At 38.9% G+C, this 22,068-nt stretch overlaps 1 protein-coding gene across 2 annotated transcripts in view; it reads right to left on the bottom strand.

Moving 5' to 3' along the window:
• LOC124628061 (rho guanine nucleotide exchange factor 17) overlaps positions 1-22,068 on the bottom strand; it is a 138,633-nt gene that overhangs the window by 32,203 nt on the left and 84,362 nt on the right. For both annotated transcript variants that reach the window (XM_047155130.2, XM_047155131.2), the window contains 3 exons: positions 13,511-13,588; positions 8,817-8,999; positions 1,448-1,564 (listed from right to left, as the gene is read on the bottom strand). In XM_047155130.2, coding sequence (XP_047011086.2) covers positions 1,448-1,564; positions 8,817-8,999; positions 13,511-13,588 — 378 coding nt within the window. The remainder of the gene's footprint in view (positions 1-1,447; positions 1,565-8,816; positions 9,000-13,510; positions 13,589-22,068) is intronic.

Genomic DNA, 22,068 nt, shown 5'->3' with positions numbered 1-22,068 from the left:
TCCCAATTTGGCCGATTCCCACCCAGTAGCTAGCTCTGCACATGACCACATGACCTACTGTCAGCCAGGGAAATTGAAGGCTAACATATGCTTCCTCTGAGACACGTGAATCCAGCCAACTTCATGTTCTACCATCACAGTCGGAGGAGAGTGCTATCTGCCCTCTTCCACATACATGAGCTCAAAGACGCTTGTGATTGGTTAGTGTTGCTGTGATTGACAAGGGATAGAGTAATGCCATCTTTCCCACCCAGACAGCATGACTAATGTCGCTCTCTCTGACTTCTGGCCATGGATTCAGTTCATGAGTTCAAACTCATGATCTCCAAACACCACCACATTTTTGTGAAGCCCAGGATATTTAATTACATTACACATTCACTTCAGTGTGACCTTAGCTGGCTCACAGCCATTCCTCACAGCTGAAACTGACACTTGAGGTGCACTGGGGGTAATAACTCATTCCTTTAGCCACCAAGAAAAACACAACATGAACACTGAGGGAGAAGAAAGATGGTTAAATCTTGGTAGAATGGATTCTGTGTGTTCCAGAATTCATTTGGGATGGAGCCAGTGGATTTTTTTTCCCCTTATCCATTAGTTTTGTTTCAGACTGTACAATTCATGTCCAGTTAGTATTGGGACATCAGCCTTTTTTTTTTTTTTTTTTTTTTTCTTTTTTTTTTTAAGTAAAACCTCTACCATTTGTCAATTTCTCTCTGTGTTGTGCATATCAATTTAGCTTCAAAGTTCACAAACCATGAAATAGTCGATTACATCATTTGGTGTCGGACATGTACGGGCCCTGACAGCTTGATCTCCTAAATGTAACGATCTATTGCAGGTGTACATTGAAATTCTGGACACATTTAATATCCCATCAATAGACGGATGATAATGAATCTTGTCACAAAGCAAAGAATGTTAAAGCATTTCTTCAACAAAGGCATATCAACTCAATGACATGGCCAACAAACAGTTCAGATCTCAATCTGACTGCAAATTTATGGTGGAAAAAAAAATAAAAAAATCCATGACAGGGCTCCATCCTGCAAAGCTGATCTATCAACCACTATTTGAGAAAATCGGAACCAGCTTGATGGAGAATATTGTTTTTCATTAGAAAAATAATTCTGGCCATCATAAAAGCCAGAGGAGGAGCAACAAAGTACTAATTGTGATTTTTGTTGTTGTTGATGATTCCATCATTTTTTCCTCTACTTGATCTGGAAAAAACATGCCATTAATTAAAACAATGTAATTTCATTTATTTGAGGTTATGTTTCACAATGCCAGAATGTTCAGCTATTAAACAAAAACTATGTTGTGGCATTTCTGTGATTTATTTATTTCCTACGAAGTTAAAAAAACTGAGTGAACATCCTCTTAAGTGTGGTGATTCCCATCGTTTTTGCCAGGGGTTGTACACACAGGCTGAGAAACATACCTCCAAAAACTTCATGAAAGCAGGTTTGGCTTCTTTAGCAATCCTCACTGCGTCTTTGGCGTTCAAGAAGTTGTCGATGTATGCAGAGTAAATGTTAGCCAGTACCTCTTTGGAAAACTGAGAAAGGAGAGAGAAAAGAGAAACATCAGACTGACTACTTTTTCCAGAATTTCACAAGCCTTCAGTTCCTCTCTCATAACACTAAAGACGTTTATATTCAGATAAAGCAAGCTGTTTGTGCTGCTGCTGACTGGCCACAGCATGAGCTAATCATCTGAGCCACTGCTTTACACAAGAAATGTAGCATCAGTAAAAAATATGAAAAAAATATTAATATCCTACAAGTTTGTCTAAATGTACATATAATGAGACTAAGTTAACAGAACCTTGAATGATGGGCTTCAAATAACTGGCCTAACTTGCTACAGCTTTAAATACAAGTACGTGGTGAAGTTTAAATCACTTATTTATTTCAATTACACACATATTTAATGGAACTACTCAGCACCTATGGCTGAGCTGTATTACAGGAACATTTAGCTCACACTGTGCACTCTCATGTTTAGTTGTCATTTGTCTTTTTCAGCTCTCTGTGAGCTTTGCCTTTTATGGAGTTTTGTGGGCGTGACTAAAAGTATATCAGTTGTGGCACAACGAGCTTGTTAATTTACGGGTGAACAGCATTTATCAATGTACACACATGGCAGTATGAACAAAATCAGCATTACATGAAATGTATGCAAATCTGGCAGGCATTTTTACTTCAGTCTGGCCTCTAAATTTTTACATAAAACTTTATTAAAGGATTGATAATTGAGGCGCATTGGTGTATTTGTTCAATTAGCAAAAGCTAGTACAAGGTTGTCAAATATATAGGGTGATCATGTTCAATATTTTAACGCTTCTATCACATGACAATACATTATTAGTGTTCTGGATATTTGCTGTGAACCATCCATGCATGGTAGCCATTTCAACAAAATATTACAATGTTTCTTTCTGTAAAGAAAAGAAAACTAAAGAATATTGTTAATATTTCTTTAATCACCTGGTATTTCTCACAAAGATTTCAAATGCTCTACACTATAAATAAACTATTATATGTTCCTGTTGACTGAAAGAAGTAAGGACAATAAGACAACACAGAGGAATGATCTGAATCCATATCATTAGAAGACAAGAACTTTTATATTTACAATGTGTGTTGGGAATGGGCAGGAGTTACCAGATTAAAAACAATAAAGCTAACTGTGTGACTTGGACATTTAGGCAAATTTCATTTTCTTTTTTTGCTTTCGGATTTCCCTCATCATCACACAACAGCTACCAACCGGTGAGGTTGGGGCAGACCCAGGCTTCCTTCTGAGACATGTGAAGCCTACCTCCTTCCAATCTTCTCAGCATCAGAGGGCAACAGAGCTCATAGAAGCGTGCGATTGGCTGGTGTCGCTCTGATTGACAAGGGAGAGAGAGTGTTCCATCCTTACCACCCATAGAGCAGAGCAGAGCAAATTTTGCTCTCTTTACTACTGGTCACAGAAGGCTTTGGTCTAGATCCGAGCTTTCCTGATGATAGATCGAGCACTTTTCTTTTTAGTTTCATATGAGGATTTCTCACACAGCTAAAAATGTATTTCATCTCAGTTATGAATAATCGCCTTATTGAATAATAAGGTTAAGTGATGTGGAAACAAATAGTCCTGGTGGTGGACCCAGCGTTTTGGATGCAACATTACATTATAAAGAAAACAATTATTAAAGAAAAAAATTTAAAAAGAGAGACAAATAAAAAACCTGCACAGGATGAGCAGTGTTTTGTAAACTCGACAACATGCATAAAACTGTGAAAAGTGCACACATACACAGTTTTGATTCAAATGGTGCCATTTCCTCCTCAATGCATTATTTATTACCGCCTCCTCTTCAAGCTCATCTCGTCTACCTGAACATCCATTGCATTAGCTATAGGCTTTTCGGGTCATTTTCTAGCATTGTTAGCTGCGGAGAAAATGAGCTCTTGTAGGGATGAAGTCACAAATACCACCTCGATGAAATACAGTGTCTCTTGTATGACACACTTGTACTTTCCAATGCATTTTACTGTCGTCTGACTCAACATACTATTTGAACTAAGATTAAAGCAACTGTCTCAATGCTCAACAGAAGCCCTATGAAGTATACAACAAATACCACAACGGAGAAGGTTTTACAAATCCAGCAGGTGTTTATAGAAAATTTACTCAGTTACTTATACAGTTGCAATCAAAATTATTCAACCCTCACTGCAAATCAGGTTTATTGTTAAAATTTACAGACTTTCAGCTGTTTGTAATGAACAAATCAAACAAAAGCAACTGAAATTGCTCAACACAACGAATGCTTCAAGTAGTTTCTCTACATTCAACTGAAAATGTAACGTATAATTATTTCTCCAGTTTCAAAATTATTCAACCGCCTGAATAGAATCCCTCACAACAGCAGAAATATGCTAAACAGGGGTTGTCTTAAGCACACCTGATGCAAGTAATCAAGGGCTTCATTAGTTGCACCAGGTGTGATTGAGCTGGAATACATGAAATACCTGAACTGGCTAGGGGTAGAAAATTTATGAAATACGTGGACAAGGCAGAAAAAGGAACCAGCTGCAACCAGATCAGATTTGAAAATTCAACACTGGTACAAAGTTACAAAAATTATATATTTATTGGAATAAGTAGCTGTAAGTATTTAATTATTTGTTGTTTTGTTTTGCACTACAGGCATTTTGTTATTAGCTTTAAGAAAGAAAAATATTCGTGTTAAATGTTATCTATTGCTGAACTTCCCAAAAAAAAAAAAAAAAAAAAAAAAAAAATTAATAAAAAATTCAGGTTCTGTGTAGCATCCAGTCAGGCACATTGCAATATTTTATTTATTGCATCTCATACCACCATCGCAATATCAAACAATTTGATGACATATTTTTCTTTGTATAGTGCAGTCCCTGTGAAGAAGGAGAAACAAACTTTTCCACTTCGTGGTAAGAGCAATAAATATATAAACGCCTCCTTAAACACTCAACTCAACATGTCCAATTATGTAGCATAAATGAGTTTTAAAAGGTACAATACATCCTCTAGTTTCTCTAACAAATGATACAACAGACATACAGTGCCCTCCACTAATATTGGCACTCTTGGTAAATATAAGATAATACTTTATTAATCCTCAGATGGATAAAATATGAAGCCACCACTCCTTAATTATTGCCCTGATGGTGGAAATGGGCCTTTTCAATGCTTTAGCTATATTCCTATAGCCACTTCTCATTTGTTATGAATGACTAAGGGAATTTGGCCTGTGTGTTACCTCATATTTGTACTCCTGTGAAACAGGAAATTATGGTTGAACAATTTCCTGTTCCTAGTCACCCATGTGTCCATTTTTTTTAATATCAATGGGAATATACTTCAAATATATTTCTCTCATACGAATTCATAGGGGTGCAAATAATTATTTTTGCACCCCTTTTTTAAAAAATTTATAAACCTGTGTTTTGTTTGCAATTGTTTGAGATCCATGAGTGCAGAGTATTTTTGAGATTTTTTTTTTTTTTTAAACAAAAGATCAATAAAGACAAATATTCACAGCCTTCTTTGCTCATATTTACCAAGAGTGCCAATATTAGTGGAGGGCACTTTACCATGAGCCACTTCCCAGCCATTTCTTTCACTTTTTACTTATGCATGACTGCAGGGAACTTTGTGTAATTGTCTGTGTATATACAGTTTGTATGTTTATGTGTTTCGGTGTACGGAAAGACAAAATGGCACCCAGTGGACTCTGTAGCAGACACAGAGGTGTCTTCTGAGCCTACTCAGGAGATCATAAGCAGAATCATGCCATCACTTCAAAAGAGTGTGAAGAGAACTGAACGGCTCCAACCTGGCTGGTCATGGATGATGAGTACCATGACTGATGACATCATCACTAATCAAGAAGCAGCTTACAAGAAAGCAGAAAAAATAGAGCATATTTCAGATGTATCTAAATACCCGTGTATTTTTCAGCAGTAGCCATTTCTGTTCCTGGAGGATTTTTTTCTTTTTTCTTTTTTTTCCGAAGGAATGGGTCAGTTAAAAAATAAATGTATATTAGCATTCTCTCATCACAAATGTAGTCAATCAGCCAGAACTTTTTTGGTGAATATCATTTGTTACTATATTTGTGCAGCTAACTTATACAGAAAGTGCATTTAACTGAAAATTCCCACACACAGTTGATATATTCAGTAGATACAGAGAATTCACATCTTCAGTGGGGTCACACAGAGATGCTGGTGTGGTATGTTGCACAGTATGACTCACTGTAATCATGAACAAATCAGGATACATCTCCACTGTTTGGCTGAATCCTGTAACATTGGGGGGTGGGGCAGCCATCTTGGACAACTGTAATTAACTTTCATGTGATTTTTTTTAGATTAGATTTGAACTGTGCCATTGAGAAGAGCATAAAGCCAATGAAACACAGATTCTCTTCTTTAAAAATTTATATTCCCATCAACCAAAGATGACGTGCTAAAGTCAGAAGAGTAAAAAAGTCACCAAATCATTGGCAAACGTCTCCGCTATGAGCCATGGTGTTCTCATGGTATCCTGGCATTGCACATAAAATATGTTATTTTGGTCGGCGCTAGTGTCTTTAATTTCTCTCAATATGTTTATGTATGTGGTGACATATTGTGTATGTTACGTAGTGATTTTATGCTGGTTATTGGAGCTTCAAAGAACCTAGAATGCTTTTAGGCGAAGCTCTGTATCGAAGCTTGTGTTGTTTTCCTGTCATCACACCATCAATGACTACGTTTACATGGACAGCAGTAATCTAATTATTGACCTTACTCTGATTAAGATAATATAATGTGATTAAGGTGTTTACACGAGTTGCTTTTAGAATACTCCTGTCATGTTCCCGTTTTACATGTTATAGAACATAATTAGATTAAGAGCCCGCATCATTACGTCACCGCGCCACGTCGTCCCTGCAGAATTTCACGTATTAACATACAGTTCGTCTTCGTTATGGTACCGTATACAGTTTCGGGTGTTTTTAGTTAATTTTTTTTACGAACTCTTTAAGTGCAGTCGATTATTTTTCATGCTATACGTGCTAATAGACAACTGCTTGAAGCCGTGGACTGCGTCTCAAACTGCGTATTTACCGTCTATATAGTAGCTGAGATACATGTATTTTTCCCCACTACAGGCCTATAGTAGGCAAGCAAGCGGTTTGGGACGCAGCTGAACTCTCTTGTTCACCGTAAAATGTTGAGAACTGCCGTGTGTGATCGTGTCCTGTCACAAAATCCGGTGAAAACTCTCACACAACGTTCATAATGTGATTAAGGTGTTTACATATCTGTAATACACGTCCAAAATGCGACTAAAACAGGAGTACTTCACCGGTTTTAATTCGATTAGAGCTTAATTCGAGTATGACCTTAATTAGATTAAGGTTGGTAGTTTCTTAATCAAAGTATGGTCTTAATCGGGTTAAGAGTGGATTATTGTTGTCCATGTAAACGCAGCTAATGATAACAGTGAAGCCCTGGTTAGTGGTTGCTTCGATAAAAGCACATCACTGGTAGGTTTTGAGTACTCTATACTCAGACAATATGCTCTATGTACAAGCATTTTCAATCTCAAAGCCCCATTGACTGGCCATTTAAAGAAACACTGTCCAGCTGAAGCACAATATTCTTGACCTACACTGTGGACCGCTGAACAGTTACACCAATATGTGCTAGCTGAACATCCCATTCCAGATTATTTCCCCGTTTGCTGTTATTATAACCTCCACTCTTATGGGAAGACTTTCCAATAGGTTTTGGAATGTGGCTATTCAGCCACAGGCGTATTAGTGAGGTCCCGGACTGATGCCGGGGTAAGAAGGCCTGGAGTGCGGTCAGTGTTCCAGTTCTTCCCAAAAGAGTTCAGTGGGGCTGAGGTCAGGACCTTGTGCAGGCCATTCAATTTCTTCCACTCCAACTTTGGCAAACCATGACCTCGCTTTGTGCACACAGCCGCTGTCATGATGGAACATGCATAAACAAGGTATGATAATTCTACTGAAGGGAAATCTTAATGCTACAGCATACAAAGTCATTTTAGACAACTATGTGCTTTCAACTTTGTGGCAAATGGGTGTGATGGTCAGATGTCCACATACCTTTGGCCATACAGTGCATAAACACAACTTATGGGTAACTAATTGCATTATAACATCTAGCAATATACAGAACAATATCTCTGCCCATATATATTGACCACTTGAGGCCTCAAGAAACACTTCAACACTTCATGAAGCGTCATCCTGTTATCACTAGCTCTGTGTTAACAGGAGAGTTATATGACAGCTTGGCATGGCACTTCATTTTCTCAGTTTCGTCACTGTCTCCACAAACCTGCGTGTTCCTGATTCAAAAAATATTATCTGTCATCCATTCACATGAGTGAAAAATCATTCTGCTGACAATCAGACTGCGTCTCGGCTGATGCATGTTGTGCAACTTTCGCTGGGATACAGAAGCTTGCGCAATATCCAGCACTGTGGTGCATCACACCACAGTGAACTGCATGGCATTTAAACATATGCACCAAACTAAAGCTGGATCTTCTGCTCAAAATTAGAGGAGATAGCAGCGTAAATGGTGGATACACTGTAAATAAAATACACACAGATCAGCCTTAAATGATAGGCTAAACATAGGGGTGTCTGCTACTGATTTGGGAATATGTTGCACTCTTGAAGACACCTTACAGTTTGGGTGCAGAATTGAAATTGTTCTTGCAATCCTTTTTTAAGAAAAATGTTTTAATAGAAAGGTTGAGATATTAGCTAGTACAAGACGGAGATGTACACAAGACATGACTAGGTTTGAGATCTCTATGGAGGAGAAATATTTGTCTCAATATTTCTATAAGATTTGTTAATACTCACATTTAAGTCCTAAAAAGTCCATTACAATTAAATGACCGAATACAAATAAAATATACTTCTCATACAGTGCAGCAGAACAGCCAGTGTTCTGAGTAAAATTAACACTTGATCACCAATTATGGAAAACAATCTGCCTTTTAAAAATGTTTTCATGAGTAGCTCTTTTGCATTTTTCTAGCTGATTGCAGAATTTTCCCCTCACCATCCATTGTACATGTGATCTCCGATGTGATAATTTTAGCTAATTTATAGTTAGCATGAAGGCCTGAGCATCACACCTTTCACCCACCCTTTCAGATACTGCTCCCAGGGACAAATAAACAAAAACAAAGAGCATACACTTACTGGTGATTCCAAAACCTCACAAAGGAGAGTGTTCTGTACTCACCGACTGTACGAGGAGGTCGCCGATAGTCTGGCGATCGTGCCAGTCATTAACACAGCTGATCACCTGCTCCAGGAAGAGCTCGTGGTGCTCCAGGATTTCAGGGATCTGGTAGAACATCTCGTCGACCAGAGACGGGTCACAGAGCGGCGAGCTCTCAGGCTGCTTCAGTGGCTTCAGGTAGCTCTGCAAGTTTCAACACAAGGTGCACCAGTTACCACAAATAGCACAGTTATTATATCTGTAGTCTGTTGAGTCATTTATTAGTAATGTCAACTCATATAGCTTGTTTTTTTGTTTTCTTTTACATATTTTAAATACACAATATGAATTAAAAAAAAATACGAGAACTGTAGTGTAACAGCTACAAGAGTAAAAGGAAAGTAAAATGCTGCCACAAACAGCTTTGTCCCAAATGAACCATGTGACGATATGCTCAGACATGTACACTACAAGATATATATTCTGACATAACATTTTAAATAAATGATTACTACCTATTATTATAAACATGCCAACTTGTGAGTAAGAGTTTCATTGTGAATGAGCAATACACAACAAAAATGTTTGACTAAAGTAGAAAGCGACCATTTTAAAGCTCTATTGATCATACAAACATATCAATACATTTCAGCTTCGCTGTAAAACTAGAGTCCCAGGGGTTTGTGCGTGTATGTGTGTGTGTGGGGGGGGTGTTCTGGTACAAGCCTGCATGGAAAATAAATAATGCAGTGTTTCATAAATACTGTAGTGTTTCCTTATTAAACATGTATTACTTGTTTTTCAAATTCATAAACCTGATTTTTATTAGTGTGAAAGCAGGACATAGAATGTGTGATAAAATTATACTATAGTGTAAAATATTAATAAAAGGTAAAACCATAGTGTAAAATATATTATATACTCTGCTTTTACCTGCTAGGTTGGCTTTGCTTTTGCTAACTAGGTTACATTAACGGGGCGGCTGGGGCTCAGGTGGTAGAGCGGGTTGTCCACTAATCGTAGGGTTGGCGGTTCGATTCCCGCCCGCATGACTCCACATACCGAAGTGTGACACTGAACCCTAAGTTGCTCCCGATGGCAAGTTAGCACTTTGCATGGCAGCTCTGCTACCATTGGTGTGTGAGTGTGTGTGAATGGTTCAATGAGACACAGTGTAAAGCGCTTTGGATAAAAGCGCTATACAAGTGCAGACCATTTATCATTTTACCACTGACATTTCACTTGCTAAATTTGCTTTTGCTAATTAGGCTTGTCCCAAATGACAAGTACTTCTCTTTCATTCAGTAGATTTAACTTGTGCTCACCAGGTTAGCTTTTGCTTGATATTTCACTTTAACTCCCTAGTTTGCTATGGTTATCATTTGCTTACTAGATTAACATTCCCTCACTAGTTGGCTTTCACTTGTTAAGTTAGATTTTGCTCACCAGTTTGTTTTGTACATTTACAGCTTTTAGCAGTGGCTCTTATCCAGAGCGACTTAGAAAAGTGCTTTTTCAGCTCTACAGAAGACATAAACTCACTCTAGTACAAACACCAAGCTGGTATTTCGTGTTGTGTAGATTTTTTTTTCTTTAGATATGTGTTGCTATGCGAGGTACAAACTGAACCAAAGGACAGAGCTGTAGAACCACAGAAATGCCATGTGTTTTGGATATTTGGATTGAAAAAAAAAGTCTCTGCTGAAAGAAAAACAAAACAATAGAAATGTCACTGAAATTCTAATGGTTTCCACTACAAATACCATTACAAACCACAAGTGAACCATTAAAACCATTACAGGTCCTTAATGGTATCCACTAGATATAAAAGGCCACCAATAGGCAACAAATTATCAGTAGAGACCCACAGGGACCATTACAGTTTCCATTAAAACCAATACAATTCCCATTACAACCATTAAAACCATTACAAATTCTATGAGGGGTTCTATTGCTTTTTTTAAGCAGGGGTGATGTACAAAATGATTTAAGCAAGTTATTTCCATAACTATCTAATTATTTATTTAGCAGTGGCTCTGTGTTTGTTTACATTTTTTCCATCGCTGGATTTCTGACCAATGAATCAAAGAGTTTTATGAATACATTTTCAACACTACACACCCTTCCACCAGAGTTTTTTGTTTGGACAGTGTGAAACGAAACCAAATATCAAATGAACCAAAAGCATCACATTTCACTCTTATTCGCTCAAGCAATTGGTGTGAAAGTGCCCTAAGAATGCCATTAAGCTTCAAACTCTGATAAAGAGGAGTGAGTGTGGGAGTTAGTACAGGTATGAAAACAGAACACTTAATGAAGAGATATTAAGTATTAAGATATGACTCAGCAGTTTGGACATCCAGGGGAAGTTTACTCTTCCAGCTGGGTAGAGCAGGGTGAAGAGTCCCGATGCATACTGTAGGTAGGTTAGCTTTCACTTAGTAGGATACCTATTGCTAACATTTTTAGATTTCTCTGACTAAATTTGCTTTTTTTCTATTTGGTCATCATTTACTCATTCATTTACTTACTGAATTATGGCTTTGATAAAACTGAGTGTAACAGATGTGCACCATCAGTTGAATGTTCTGGCAGAGGCTGTGATTACAGAAAAGCCTCCCTTGACACATTGGGAAATGATATGACCCATATCAGCCACAGTATAACAGACAATACCACCTTACACTGCAGAGGGAGGGCACTGCAGTCCTAAACATTTTAATTTGGATCTCCTCTCTCACAAATATTTCCAAAATACACCCCCAAAATCTTAGAATAATGAGGTTGGATTAAATGGTACAGTAAAGGGTCTGCACTTATACAGCACCTTTTAATCTTAGCGGTTCTACAAAGCTTTACACTGTTTCTCATTCACCTGTTCACACACACACACAAACACATGGTGCTAGCCAGCCACTGGGAGCATCTTGGAGTTCAGTATCTTGCCCAAGGGCTCTTTGGCATGTGGAGGGGCTTGGGACTGAACCGCCAACATACACCCTGAATGGGACACTGGTCCATCACAGGGTACCATGCAAGTACACATTCAAACACTCATTCACACTTAGGGGCAATTTCCAATTGCCAATCCACCTACCAGCATGCTTTTGGGAGAAAACCAGATAACCCAGCAGAAACCCACACAGACACGGAGAAAACATTCACAGAAATTGCACACATACAGTAACTCAGGGTAGCTCAGGATAGCTCCAGTCTAGAAAGCACCTACACAAATCACATGGCCAGGACTGAGACCCTTAGGAGGAGCTTCTTCCCCCAAGCCATTAGAACTCTGAACTTCTGATCACTACTCCAGCTCCTAACACTAACACACACTCACAGCACAAGTATATACAGGAGCTCATACATGGCACATGTTGCACATGCACTGAACACACTTTACACTTTGCACTGATCACTTCAGTCCCCTCTGAAACTTTTGGTACGGCAAAACATCTGGTTTTGAAATCAAAAGATGGATATGAGATGAGAGGATTTCATTCCTGGTAGTTACAGCTAGATGTGTTAAACAACATAAAACCACCTATTTTTAGGTGAGCAAAAGTATAGGAACAGAAGTCTTGAAGTAAATTCAAGTAAATAACACTTAATATTTGGTTGCATATCATTTGCTTGCAATAACTGCATCAAGCCTACACCAAACTGATGGCTTTTACTTTAGCCTATTTCAGTTGTTTGTTTTGTGGGATTTCTCCCTTCAGTCTCCTCCTCAGGCATACTCAACTGGGTTAAAGTCTGGTGATTGACTTGGCCAGTCTAAAACCTTCAACTTTGTCCCCCAATAAAGTGCTATGTTGAGTTGACAGTCTTGGATTGTAGCCTTGGAGTGTAGCCACTTCTCCTCCAAGATGCAGTTAAGGTGGTTTTGGGCACTTTATAAAGTGCCCCCTGGTCAGCTCCTGCTAGAGCTTTATTAGGCATGTCCCACTGGACATAGCCCATAAGACAGAACCAGGATCCGCTGGAGATATTAGACATCACTATTTGGTTGGGAATGTCTAGAGATCCCCCAGGAGGAGCTGGAATCTGTTGCCGGGGATAGAAAAGTCTGGATTTGACATGACCCAGGCCAGGGGAAGCAAAAGGAAAATTAATGAATGTGTGCATGAATAGGTTGTTCTGGACAAAAGCGTCTGTCCAATGCAAACAGCACCTTTCATAAGAAATGATTCGTTTTTCCTTTGCAACTGGCCTTGCTGAGGGCGGTATGAGCCCCTGCCTCTCCACGTGAGTTTATTCAGTGTTTAAGCTGAGTGACGTTGTACACAGGGCTGATTTAGAGCTGATAAACAGAGCGAAGCCACTAATAGCTGCTGCAATTGTGCACTGATGGGAACCGTTTTACTGCCGCAGCATCTCAGGCCAAACCAGGTGTAGTCATGGTGACATGACAGTAATACACATGCTGAAAGAGCCTGTGGGTCAGGAACCCCTCAGTCTGGACTGGTAGCTTTCATTATCTTTCTCTCTTGTGCTCTCTCTCTCTCTCACACACCCACACCTCTCTCACAATCTCATCTATAATACACGCACAAAACTAACAGTTTTATTGATGTGAACTGTTATATAACATGGAGTGTCAAAGAGTGCAAATGACATCCTATGACAGCCAACAGGGGGGAGAGAAAGAAGAACATAAGGAGAGTTTGAGAAATGGAGACATAGAAAGAGATAGAGAAAGAGAGCTGCTGTACCTGAATCAGTGTTCTCAGAGAGTCCACATATGACTGTTCAGTGTCCAGTAGCGTCATCATGACATGTCTTCTCATATCCTGCAGAGAGACACAACACAGTGAGACATCAAATCGACACATGCACATTTTATTTGTATAGCACTTTTAACAATGGTCACAAAGCTGCGTTACAGAAATCTGGATATAAAACTTAATTTTATCCCTAATGAGCAAGCCAGACGCGATGGTGGCAAGGAAAGATTCCCCACGGCGACAAGAGGAAGAAACCTTGAGAGGAACCAGACTCAAAAGGGAACCCATCCTCATCTGGGTGACAATGGATACTGTGATTATAAATCATTTCTCTTCTATAACTGTATAATATAAAGTCTATCCCGGTACCTGTGAGGACCATCCACTGACATAATTATTAATGCAGATAATTAATGCTATGCCTACACCTAAATCGAACCCTAAAATTAACCGCAGATACCAAACAGAAACTGAAACAGAAAAAAAAACCAAAAAACAGTTGAAATCACTTACATTTTGTTATACGGATCACATGGCACACAGCTATCATGCTTATCAAGATTTTAAAAATAAAATGAAATATATTTTTCATTATTAAAAATGCATAGCTAGCAAGTAACTGGCAGCTAGTGTGACAGAGAGGAATTTTTTTATAGCAATATAAACCCGTGTTACCATCAAGGGTTTTTCAAATACAAATAACTATATAGCTACCTAGGAAGTTAGCTACTATTACTTTAGGTTATTAAATGCATTAACTAAACAAAGGCAGTTACTGCATTAAGCTAAACATTACAGAACCTAGCTTAGCACTGTAACTTCAATAGGGTCTTTTAAGCATGCTGTCAGTAGAGACTACCTGAAATTTTCAGCTTCTTAGGCATTCTCTTATTCTTTTATGCATCTTTCAAACAAATAATTTAACTGCATTAGCATACTGAATAAAGCTATATTCTAAACCATTATTTATGGTACTTGTCATTGCATTCCAAAATGATTACACGGAAGCAGGAACGTAATCTGGAGCTGAGATTAAAAGTTTGCTGTTAGTGGTTAGTGGTATGATTAAATGAATGAATGAATGAATGAATAAATAAATAAATAAAGGACACCTGGCATCTAATGAGAAGCAAGTACTTTCAATGGGTGATATACGTACTGTTATCCAGTTCTTTAAATATTATACCGACACAAGACAGTGCATGACTAAACCACACAGTTACACTGAGAAGCATAAACAAACACTCAAACATACAGATTTTGCAATGATGTGAACTGGCTTGCCTCTAATCAAAATAAGAGTTTCCTGTTTACGCGGTCATATCTCCACACAGAGCCAAAAATCTGCCTGCTCCCTAAGACGAGATGTGATTGAGCACAACCCAATATTTACATTTACATCAGAAAGAGCGAGAGAGAGAGAGAGCAACAACCTCTTGCCCATTTTTTAAAAATACATATCAGTGTCATAAGTGTCTGTTTGATAACTCATTATTTGAGTCAAGTATGTACTGTAGGCACGCAGTTAGCACAATGCTAAGAGGGATGCTAAAAGTTTTTCCTTATTAGCTTCAAAAGCCTTGTAACCTGAAAAAGCAACCATCACACACCAAACATGTTGCCCTTTTTAAAAAAAAATAAAAATAAAAATAAAATATATATATATATATATATATATATATATATATATATATATATATATATATATATATATATATATAGAGAGAGAGAGAGAGAGAGATGTCAGTGTCATACAGTGTTTGATACAGAACAACTCGTTGTTTGAGGCAAGTGTGTGCTGTAGGCATGCACACTTGCCTTAGCAAGTGCCGTAGCATTAACACAATGCTAAATTGGTTGCGAAAAGTCTCCTTCACTTGTTAGCTTCACTACCCTGAAAAAGCAACTAACACAGACCAAACATGTCTTGACTTAGACTACATTCGATATAAATAGGATATTGTGTATGTTTAACTGTTGGCTCATATGTTTAACTGCTGAAATGTTAAGGTAATAAAAATAGGGAGGAAACGTAAAGTAGAAAAGCTGGGAAGCAGAACTAGACTCTGAGAAGCCCTATAATTCAGGAGTGTATCTATGTTCCCAGGGTTCTATGTTTCCCAGATTTAAATGGCACATGGTAATTAAAAGATGGAGTTAGGCTTTAGAACAAATGAGAGCTGGGACATGTTCATACTTAACATTTTTTTCCTATTATGACCATTTACTGTGTTTTATAGGCTACTGTATGGCATTTCTTCAGTTTAGTGTATACATTTGACTATTATTCATGCATGGAACTATATGAATGTATACCAACAGCTAGTTTTAGAGCAGCACAACTAAAGGATCAGCATGTGCAGCCTGGTTAGTTTTCCAAGTGCATAACATTCATAAATTTCAAGTGTGGGTGAAGGGTGGATTTTAAACTAATGTATGATGTTATTCATTTAAATGTGTTTTTGGTGTTTAAAGTTAAAAGGTAATAAAGTTGATAGGGCCCTGGCATGGGTCCTGACTACATAAAAGCTTTGGAAAAGTTTACTTAATGTGTGTTAACAGATAATATTGAACTGGGGAACATAGAGGCCTGGGAATATGGGATTGACCCCTAAAATTCAATATAATAATCCAATAAAATAATCCAGGCATATTCACAGTCCAAAGTCAAACACACATCCAACATTCAAACCAAGAGAGACACCCTCACATTTTCCTACAGCATCCACAGAAGACATACACTGTAAAAATGTAAAGGGCAAAGTAGAAAAGTATGTGCAATGTAGAAAGCATCCAATAGCACAGTACAGGAATAATAGATTTGTGTTTTAAATTTTAATGCTCATAATGTCCTTGAGGTTACTGTGGTCAATCGTGTGGTCTGAGTACTGTTAGATCTGGAACTTCTTCCTAATGAGAAGAGGGAGAATAGAGGATATGCTGGATGACTGGGGTCTTTATGGAGCCAGGCTGCTTTACTGAGATGGTGTGTATGGTAAAAGTAATGAAAGGTGTTGTACGTTGTGAGGCAGTGATCCTCTGAGTGGTCCTCAGAACTCTCTAGAGTGTTTATCATTTCTATATTAACAATTTAAATAAGGAATTTGTACGCTGGATGTATGTGTAATCTAACTCATTGAAAGCGCTACTTGCCAGGCTTATGTTCAAAAGTTCAGAAAGCACTTTGAATACTTATGTTACTTATGCACATAATAGACCCTGATGTAATATATGGGCTGTAATTACAAAGCAATCATATTCCACAGACGTGTAGTCCACATGGGTTTCTGGGAAACAGCAGGTCACATTGTGTAATCTAGAAGAGCAAGAGAACAAATTGGAACAAAGAAACAAGGGATATTTTTGTTTCCCTTAATAAGCTGAGGTCGGCGGTGCTTCATGTGTCATCCTGTGTGTACACAGGCAAGGGAGATGTTCAAGAAAGGACAGAAATAAAGAAAAAGCAAAGAATTAAGGAGTTGAGAGAAATGGATGAAATCCCCAAGAACAGCAAGAAAAGATGGATGGCTCGCTGGGGCACAGTGAAATCCACAGTGGCTTTATGGATTTTAAATATGCATCCAGCAGATTTAAAACATCTTCTACACTCAAAGGGTCATTCATTTTTCAAGCCCAGCATGAGTGAGAACTTAAATACTCTTTAAAATCAGTGCATGGGATGAGAAATGATAACGAATGTCGGAGACAATGCCATCCAATCCAAATTAATTAGTTCTGACTATGCTGTGATGTCCCATGCTCAAGACAGGTGAAAGCTCAGGAAATCCACTGACACATGAAATAGGCATATGACATCAAAATATTTAATATATATAAATAATATTTAAAGGAAGCCCAAATGCAATCAATCAATCAAGCAAGCAAGACATATTTGCTGTCCCATGTTTGCTCTTTTGTTTTTGCACTGGAGTTGCAAGGCTAATGCAGAGCTAATTATTATGTGCATAATAAGTACATGCATACATCTCCCACATCACATGCTTCCATTCCTCAACACAGAACAATTGAAGATACCTCACTAAAGTATGGAAGTGTGTGGCCTATGAAAGTCAAATAAATAAATAAAAAATTACATTCCCAGGAGTTCTTTGGATGGCCTGGCTATGTACTGTAATTCTAATCAACTACACTATAGTGATAAGTGGCATCCGCAATTATGGAGACGCCTCTGTAAAGAAAGGCATGCCATATCACAAATTGTGTACTATTAAACTAACCAGTATGTCAAAACAATGCCTATGGCTATATCCCAAATTTATTGAATGTAATGAATTCATTTCTACTTACTTTAGTTTGATAGCTACCCATCTATTGTAAACCTCCAGTAATCTGTAAACTATTACACTTCTCTTGGTTGCAAAATAACACAATATTCTATTAAGATTACTGAATCCTCTGCTTCCACCCTTACTTCCAAGTGGCACACTATTCAGTCATTTTTTTCAGGTCCTAGACCTAATCTGAAACAAAGGGGCCCAGAGTAATGTCTCAAAGCAGAGGAAAGATGTGACACCAGTGCTGACATGGTCTGCCAGCTGCAATCACAAATGCAGAACGTGACAATTTCCAAAAAAAAAAACACTTTACTTCCTCTTGATTAATTTACATTTCTATTTATTCCCTTGGCAGACTTAACCAGAATGAGTAACAAGTGATTAACAACCAGTCCAAGCACCAAGCTAAGCAGTAGAGCCTTAAAAGTGTTGTTCAAGGACCCAAAGGTGGCTACCAAGTAGTCATTGGATTTGAACTCACAACCATGCTTAACCACTAGACCCTTAATTTCCACTACTGTACAAGTTGAGCAGCAATCTGAGAAGTGTAGAATAAGGATGAGAGGCGAGGACTGTTTGGAAGCAACAGGAGAGACGACAGACAAAAAAAAAAAAACCTATTACGGTGTTTCCACATATGCAGCGTTTAGTCCATTTGAATTAAACCCTGGTGTGTTGCCTCTTTGGTGTGCTTCAATAAGGCAGGTGGGAACACAGCATGGAACAAAAGAACCGGTCACCTGACCGATGTGGTCTCGGTCCGCTTCCAGTCAAAGAGTGGTTCGATTGCACCAAGAAAGCAATTTAATCAGTCAAACAAGCATGCAGTGTATTTTGGGTCGAATCATTTTTGTTCTATAGATGACAGCTTCAAACTGAGCTGTGAGGCATTAATTGAGCCAAAGCACAGAGCTACAGTACAGCAGAAATTAGAGAGAAATTAAACAGTAGATGTGATTTATTTAGTTATTTATTTGTATAATTATCTAGTAATTTACTGAGAGCCTACTCTGTGTTCTCAATGTGTTGGTGATTTTTAATTTGTAATACCTTTGTAATTAGTAAAGGTTTGTTTATCTTTAATAAAAGCGTTTCCCTCAGTTTTTTCCTTCACTTTTTGGTTGGTTTAACTATGTGTAGTGTGAAATGAACCCAGCAGCAAATTAACCAAAAGTATCAATTTTGCTCTGATTTGGACTGTGTTAATGGACTAATAGGTGTGAAAATGCCTTTAGTGTGTATAATTATGTTAAGCAACAGCTTAAAAACACTGGCTCTAATTAAGTTAACAAAGACTTGCTACAATAAGAAAGAAATACGAAATCAATTGGCACTTACAGCTTGTGTATGAATAAGGCCTTTTTAATACACTCACCATCCACTTTATGCAATTATCCAATCATGTGGCAGCAGAGCCTTAAATGAAATCATGCAGATGAAAGTTAGGCACTTGAGTTCATGTTCACATACAATATAAAAAATGTTTTTTGGGTCCGGGGGCGGGGTGGGGGTGGGAGGGGCGGGGGTGATAAATAATCATTCACTAAGTGGCAGTCCTGCAGCCTGCAATGTTGTGTTGATAGCAGAAAAGCATCATACAGTGCAAAACATATTGAGGCGAATAGGCTACAACAACAAAAATCCACATTAGCTTCCACTCCTATCAGACTCACTGAAACTCGGCATTTGAAGATCACCTTGACAGTCTTCAACTGTCCAGTTTCAGTGAGTGTGTACCCATGATAGCCTCAGACTCCTGTTCTGGGCTGACAAGAATGGATACTGATGTGGTCCTCTACTGTTTCAACCCATCCACCTCAAGTATTGATGTGTTGTGCATTCAGAGATGGTTGTCTGCATTCCATGGTTGTAAAGAGTGCTTATTTGAGTTACTATAGCCTTCCCGTCACCTCAAACCACTCTGGTCATTCTCCTATGATCTCCCTCATCAACAAGGTGTTTGAGCCTGCAGATCCTCTGCTCACGGGATGTTTTATTTGTTTTTCGCACCATTCTGTGTAAACTCTAGAGACTGTTGTGGGTTAGCTTCCTAGGAGGTCAGGAGTTTCTGAAACACGCAAAACAGCCCATCTGGTACAAACATCCGTGCCACAATCAAAGTCACAGGGATCTTCATTCTGATTAGATAACTTCATGAATGTGCAGGTTCCCATTACAAAAAAAACTGTTCAGAGACTGACCAAGAAGAGTCACTCCTTATCAGCAACTTACTGTGCATCCGGAAAGTATTCACAGCGCTTCACTTTTTCCACATTTTGTTATGTTACATAACAAGGCTTTATTCCAATATGGATTAAATTCATGATTTTCCTCAAAATTCTACAAACAATACCCCATAATGACAACATGAAAGAAGTTTGTTTGAAATCTTTGCAAATTTATTAAAAAAAAAAAAAAAAAAAGCACATGTACATAAGTATTCACAGCCTTTGCCATGACACTCAAAATTGAGCTCAGGTGCATCCTGTTTCCACTGATCATCCTTGAGATGTTTCTACAACTTGATTGGAGTCCACCTGTGGTAAATTCAGTTGATTGGACATGATTTGGAAAGGCACACACCTGTCTATGTAAGGTCCCACAGTTAACAATGCATGTCAGAGCACAAACCAAGCCATGAAGTCCAAGGAATTGTCTGTAGACCTCCGAGACAGGATTGTATCGAGACACAGATCTGGGGAAGGGTACAGAACCATTTCTGCAGCATTGAAGGTCCCAATGAGCACAGTGGCCTCCATAATCCGTAAACAGAAGAAGTCTGGAACCAGCAGGACTCTTCCTAGAGCTGGCCGCCCGGCCAAACTGAGCGATCGGGGGGGGAAGGGCCTTAGTCAGGGAGGTGACCAAAAACCCCGATGGTCACTCTGACAGAACTCCAGCATGTCTCTGTGGAGAGAGGTGAACCTTCCAGAAGAACAACCATCTCTGCAGCACTCCACCAATCTGGCCTGTATGGTAGAGTAGCCAGACGGAAGCCACTCCTCAGTAAAAGTCACACGTCAGCCCGCCTGGAGTTTGCCAAAAGGCACCTGAAGGACTCTCAGACAATGATGAAACAAAGATTGAACTCTTTGGCCTGAATGGCAAGCGTCATGTCTGGAGGAAACCAGGCACCACTCATCACATGGCCAATACCAACCCTACAGTGAAGCATGGTGGTGGCAGCATCATGCTGTGGGGATGTTTTTCAGCAGCAGGAACTGGGAGACTAGTCAGGATTGAGGGAAAGATGAATGCAGCAATGTACAGAGACATACTTGATGAAAACCTGCTCCAGAGCGCTCTGGACCTCAGACTGGGGTGAAGGTTCATCTTCCAACAGGACAACGACCCTAAGCACACAGCCAAGATAACAAAGGAGTGGCTACAGGAGAACTCTGTGAATGTCCTTGAGTGGCCCAGCCAGAGCCCAGACTTGAACATCTCTGGAAAGATTTGAAAATGGCTGTGCACCGACACTCCCCATCCAACCTGATGGAGCTTGAGAAGTCCGGCGAAGAAGAATGGGAGAAACTTCCCAAAAATAGGTGTGCCAAGCTTGTAGCATCATACTCAAAAAGACTTGAGGCTGTAATTGGTGCCAAAGGTGCTTCAACAAAGTATTGAGCAAAGGCTGTGAATATTTATGTACATGTGCTTTTTTTTGCTTTTTATTTTTAATAAATTTCCAAAGAATTCAAACAAACTTCTTTCACGTTGTCATTATGGGGTACTGTTTGTAGAATTTTGAGGAAAATAATTAATTTAATCCATTTTGGAATAAGGCTGTAACATAACAAAATGTGGGAAAAGTGAAGCGCTGTGAATACTGTCCGGATGCACTGTATGGGAGCCAAAAAGGGGGGAAAAGTTTAAAAAAAATTTCTGTCAACTGCTTCTAGTAGCAACTTAGTGCCCAGAGTCAAAGGTTAACGCCACTAAATGGATTCACTCCAGTTAATTGCACAGTGTAATTACCCCTGATCCAGGCCTCCTGCTGGAGCCCATAATGTTAATTGCCAATCCGCAAACTCTTAATCACCAGTGGCATATTATTTAGTCTTGAAAATCAGAACTCGTCCCAGCTGGCGGTGTTAAGAAGCACCGTGTCCTCTTGACCCCGTCAGACCGTGACTCATCCAGCAAAGCCCAGCAAGACACTGAACGCGGCTCTTTGCCTGCTGTCTTTGATGGGTTTTTGTTGGCATGGTGAAGCTGGTGTCTGGTTCTCTTATGAAGGCCTTGGAGAGA

Source organism: Ictalurus punctatus, chromosome 4 (genome assembly GCF_001660625.3).
Source record: "Ictalurus punctatus breed USDA103 chromosome 4, Coco_2.0, whole genome shotgun sequence".
NCBI classification, from domain to species: domain Eukaryota; kingdom Metazoa; phylum Chordata; class Actinopteri; order Siluriformes; family Ictaluridae; genus Ictalurus; species Ictalurus punctatus.
This window is presented reverse-complemented; position numbering and strand designations above follow the sequence as displayed.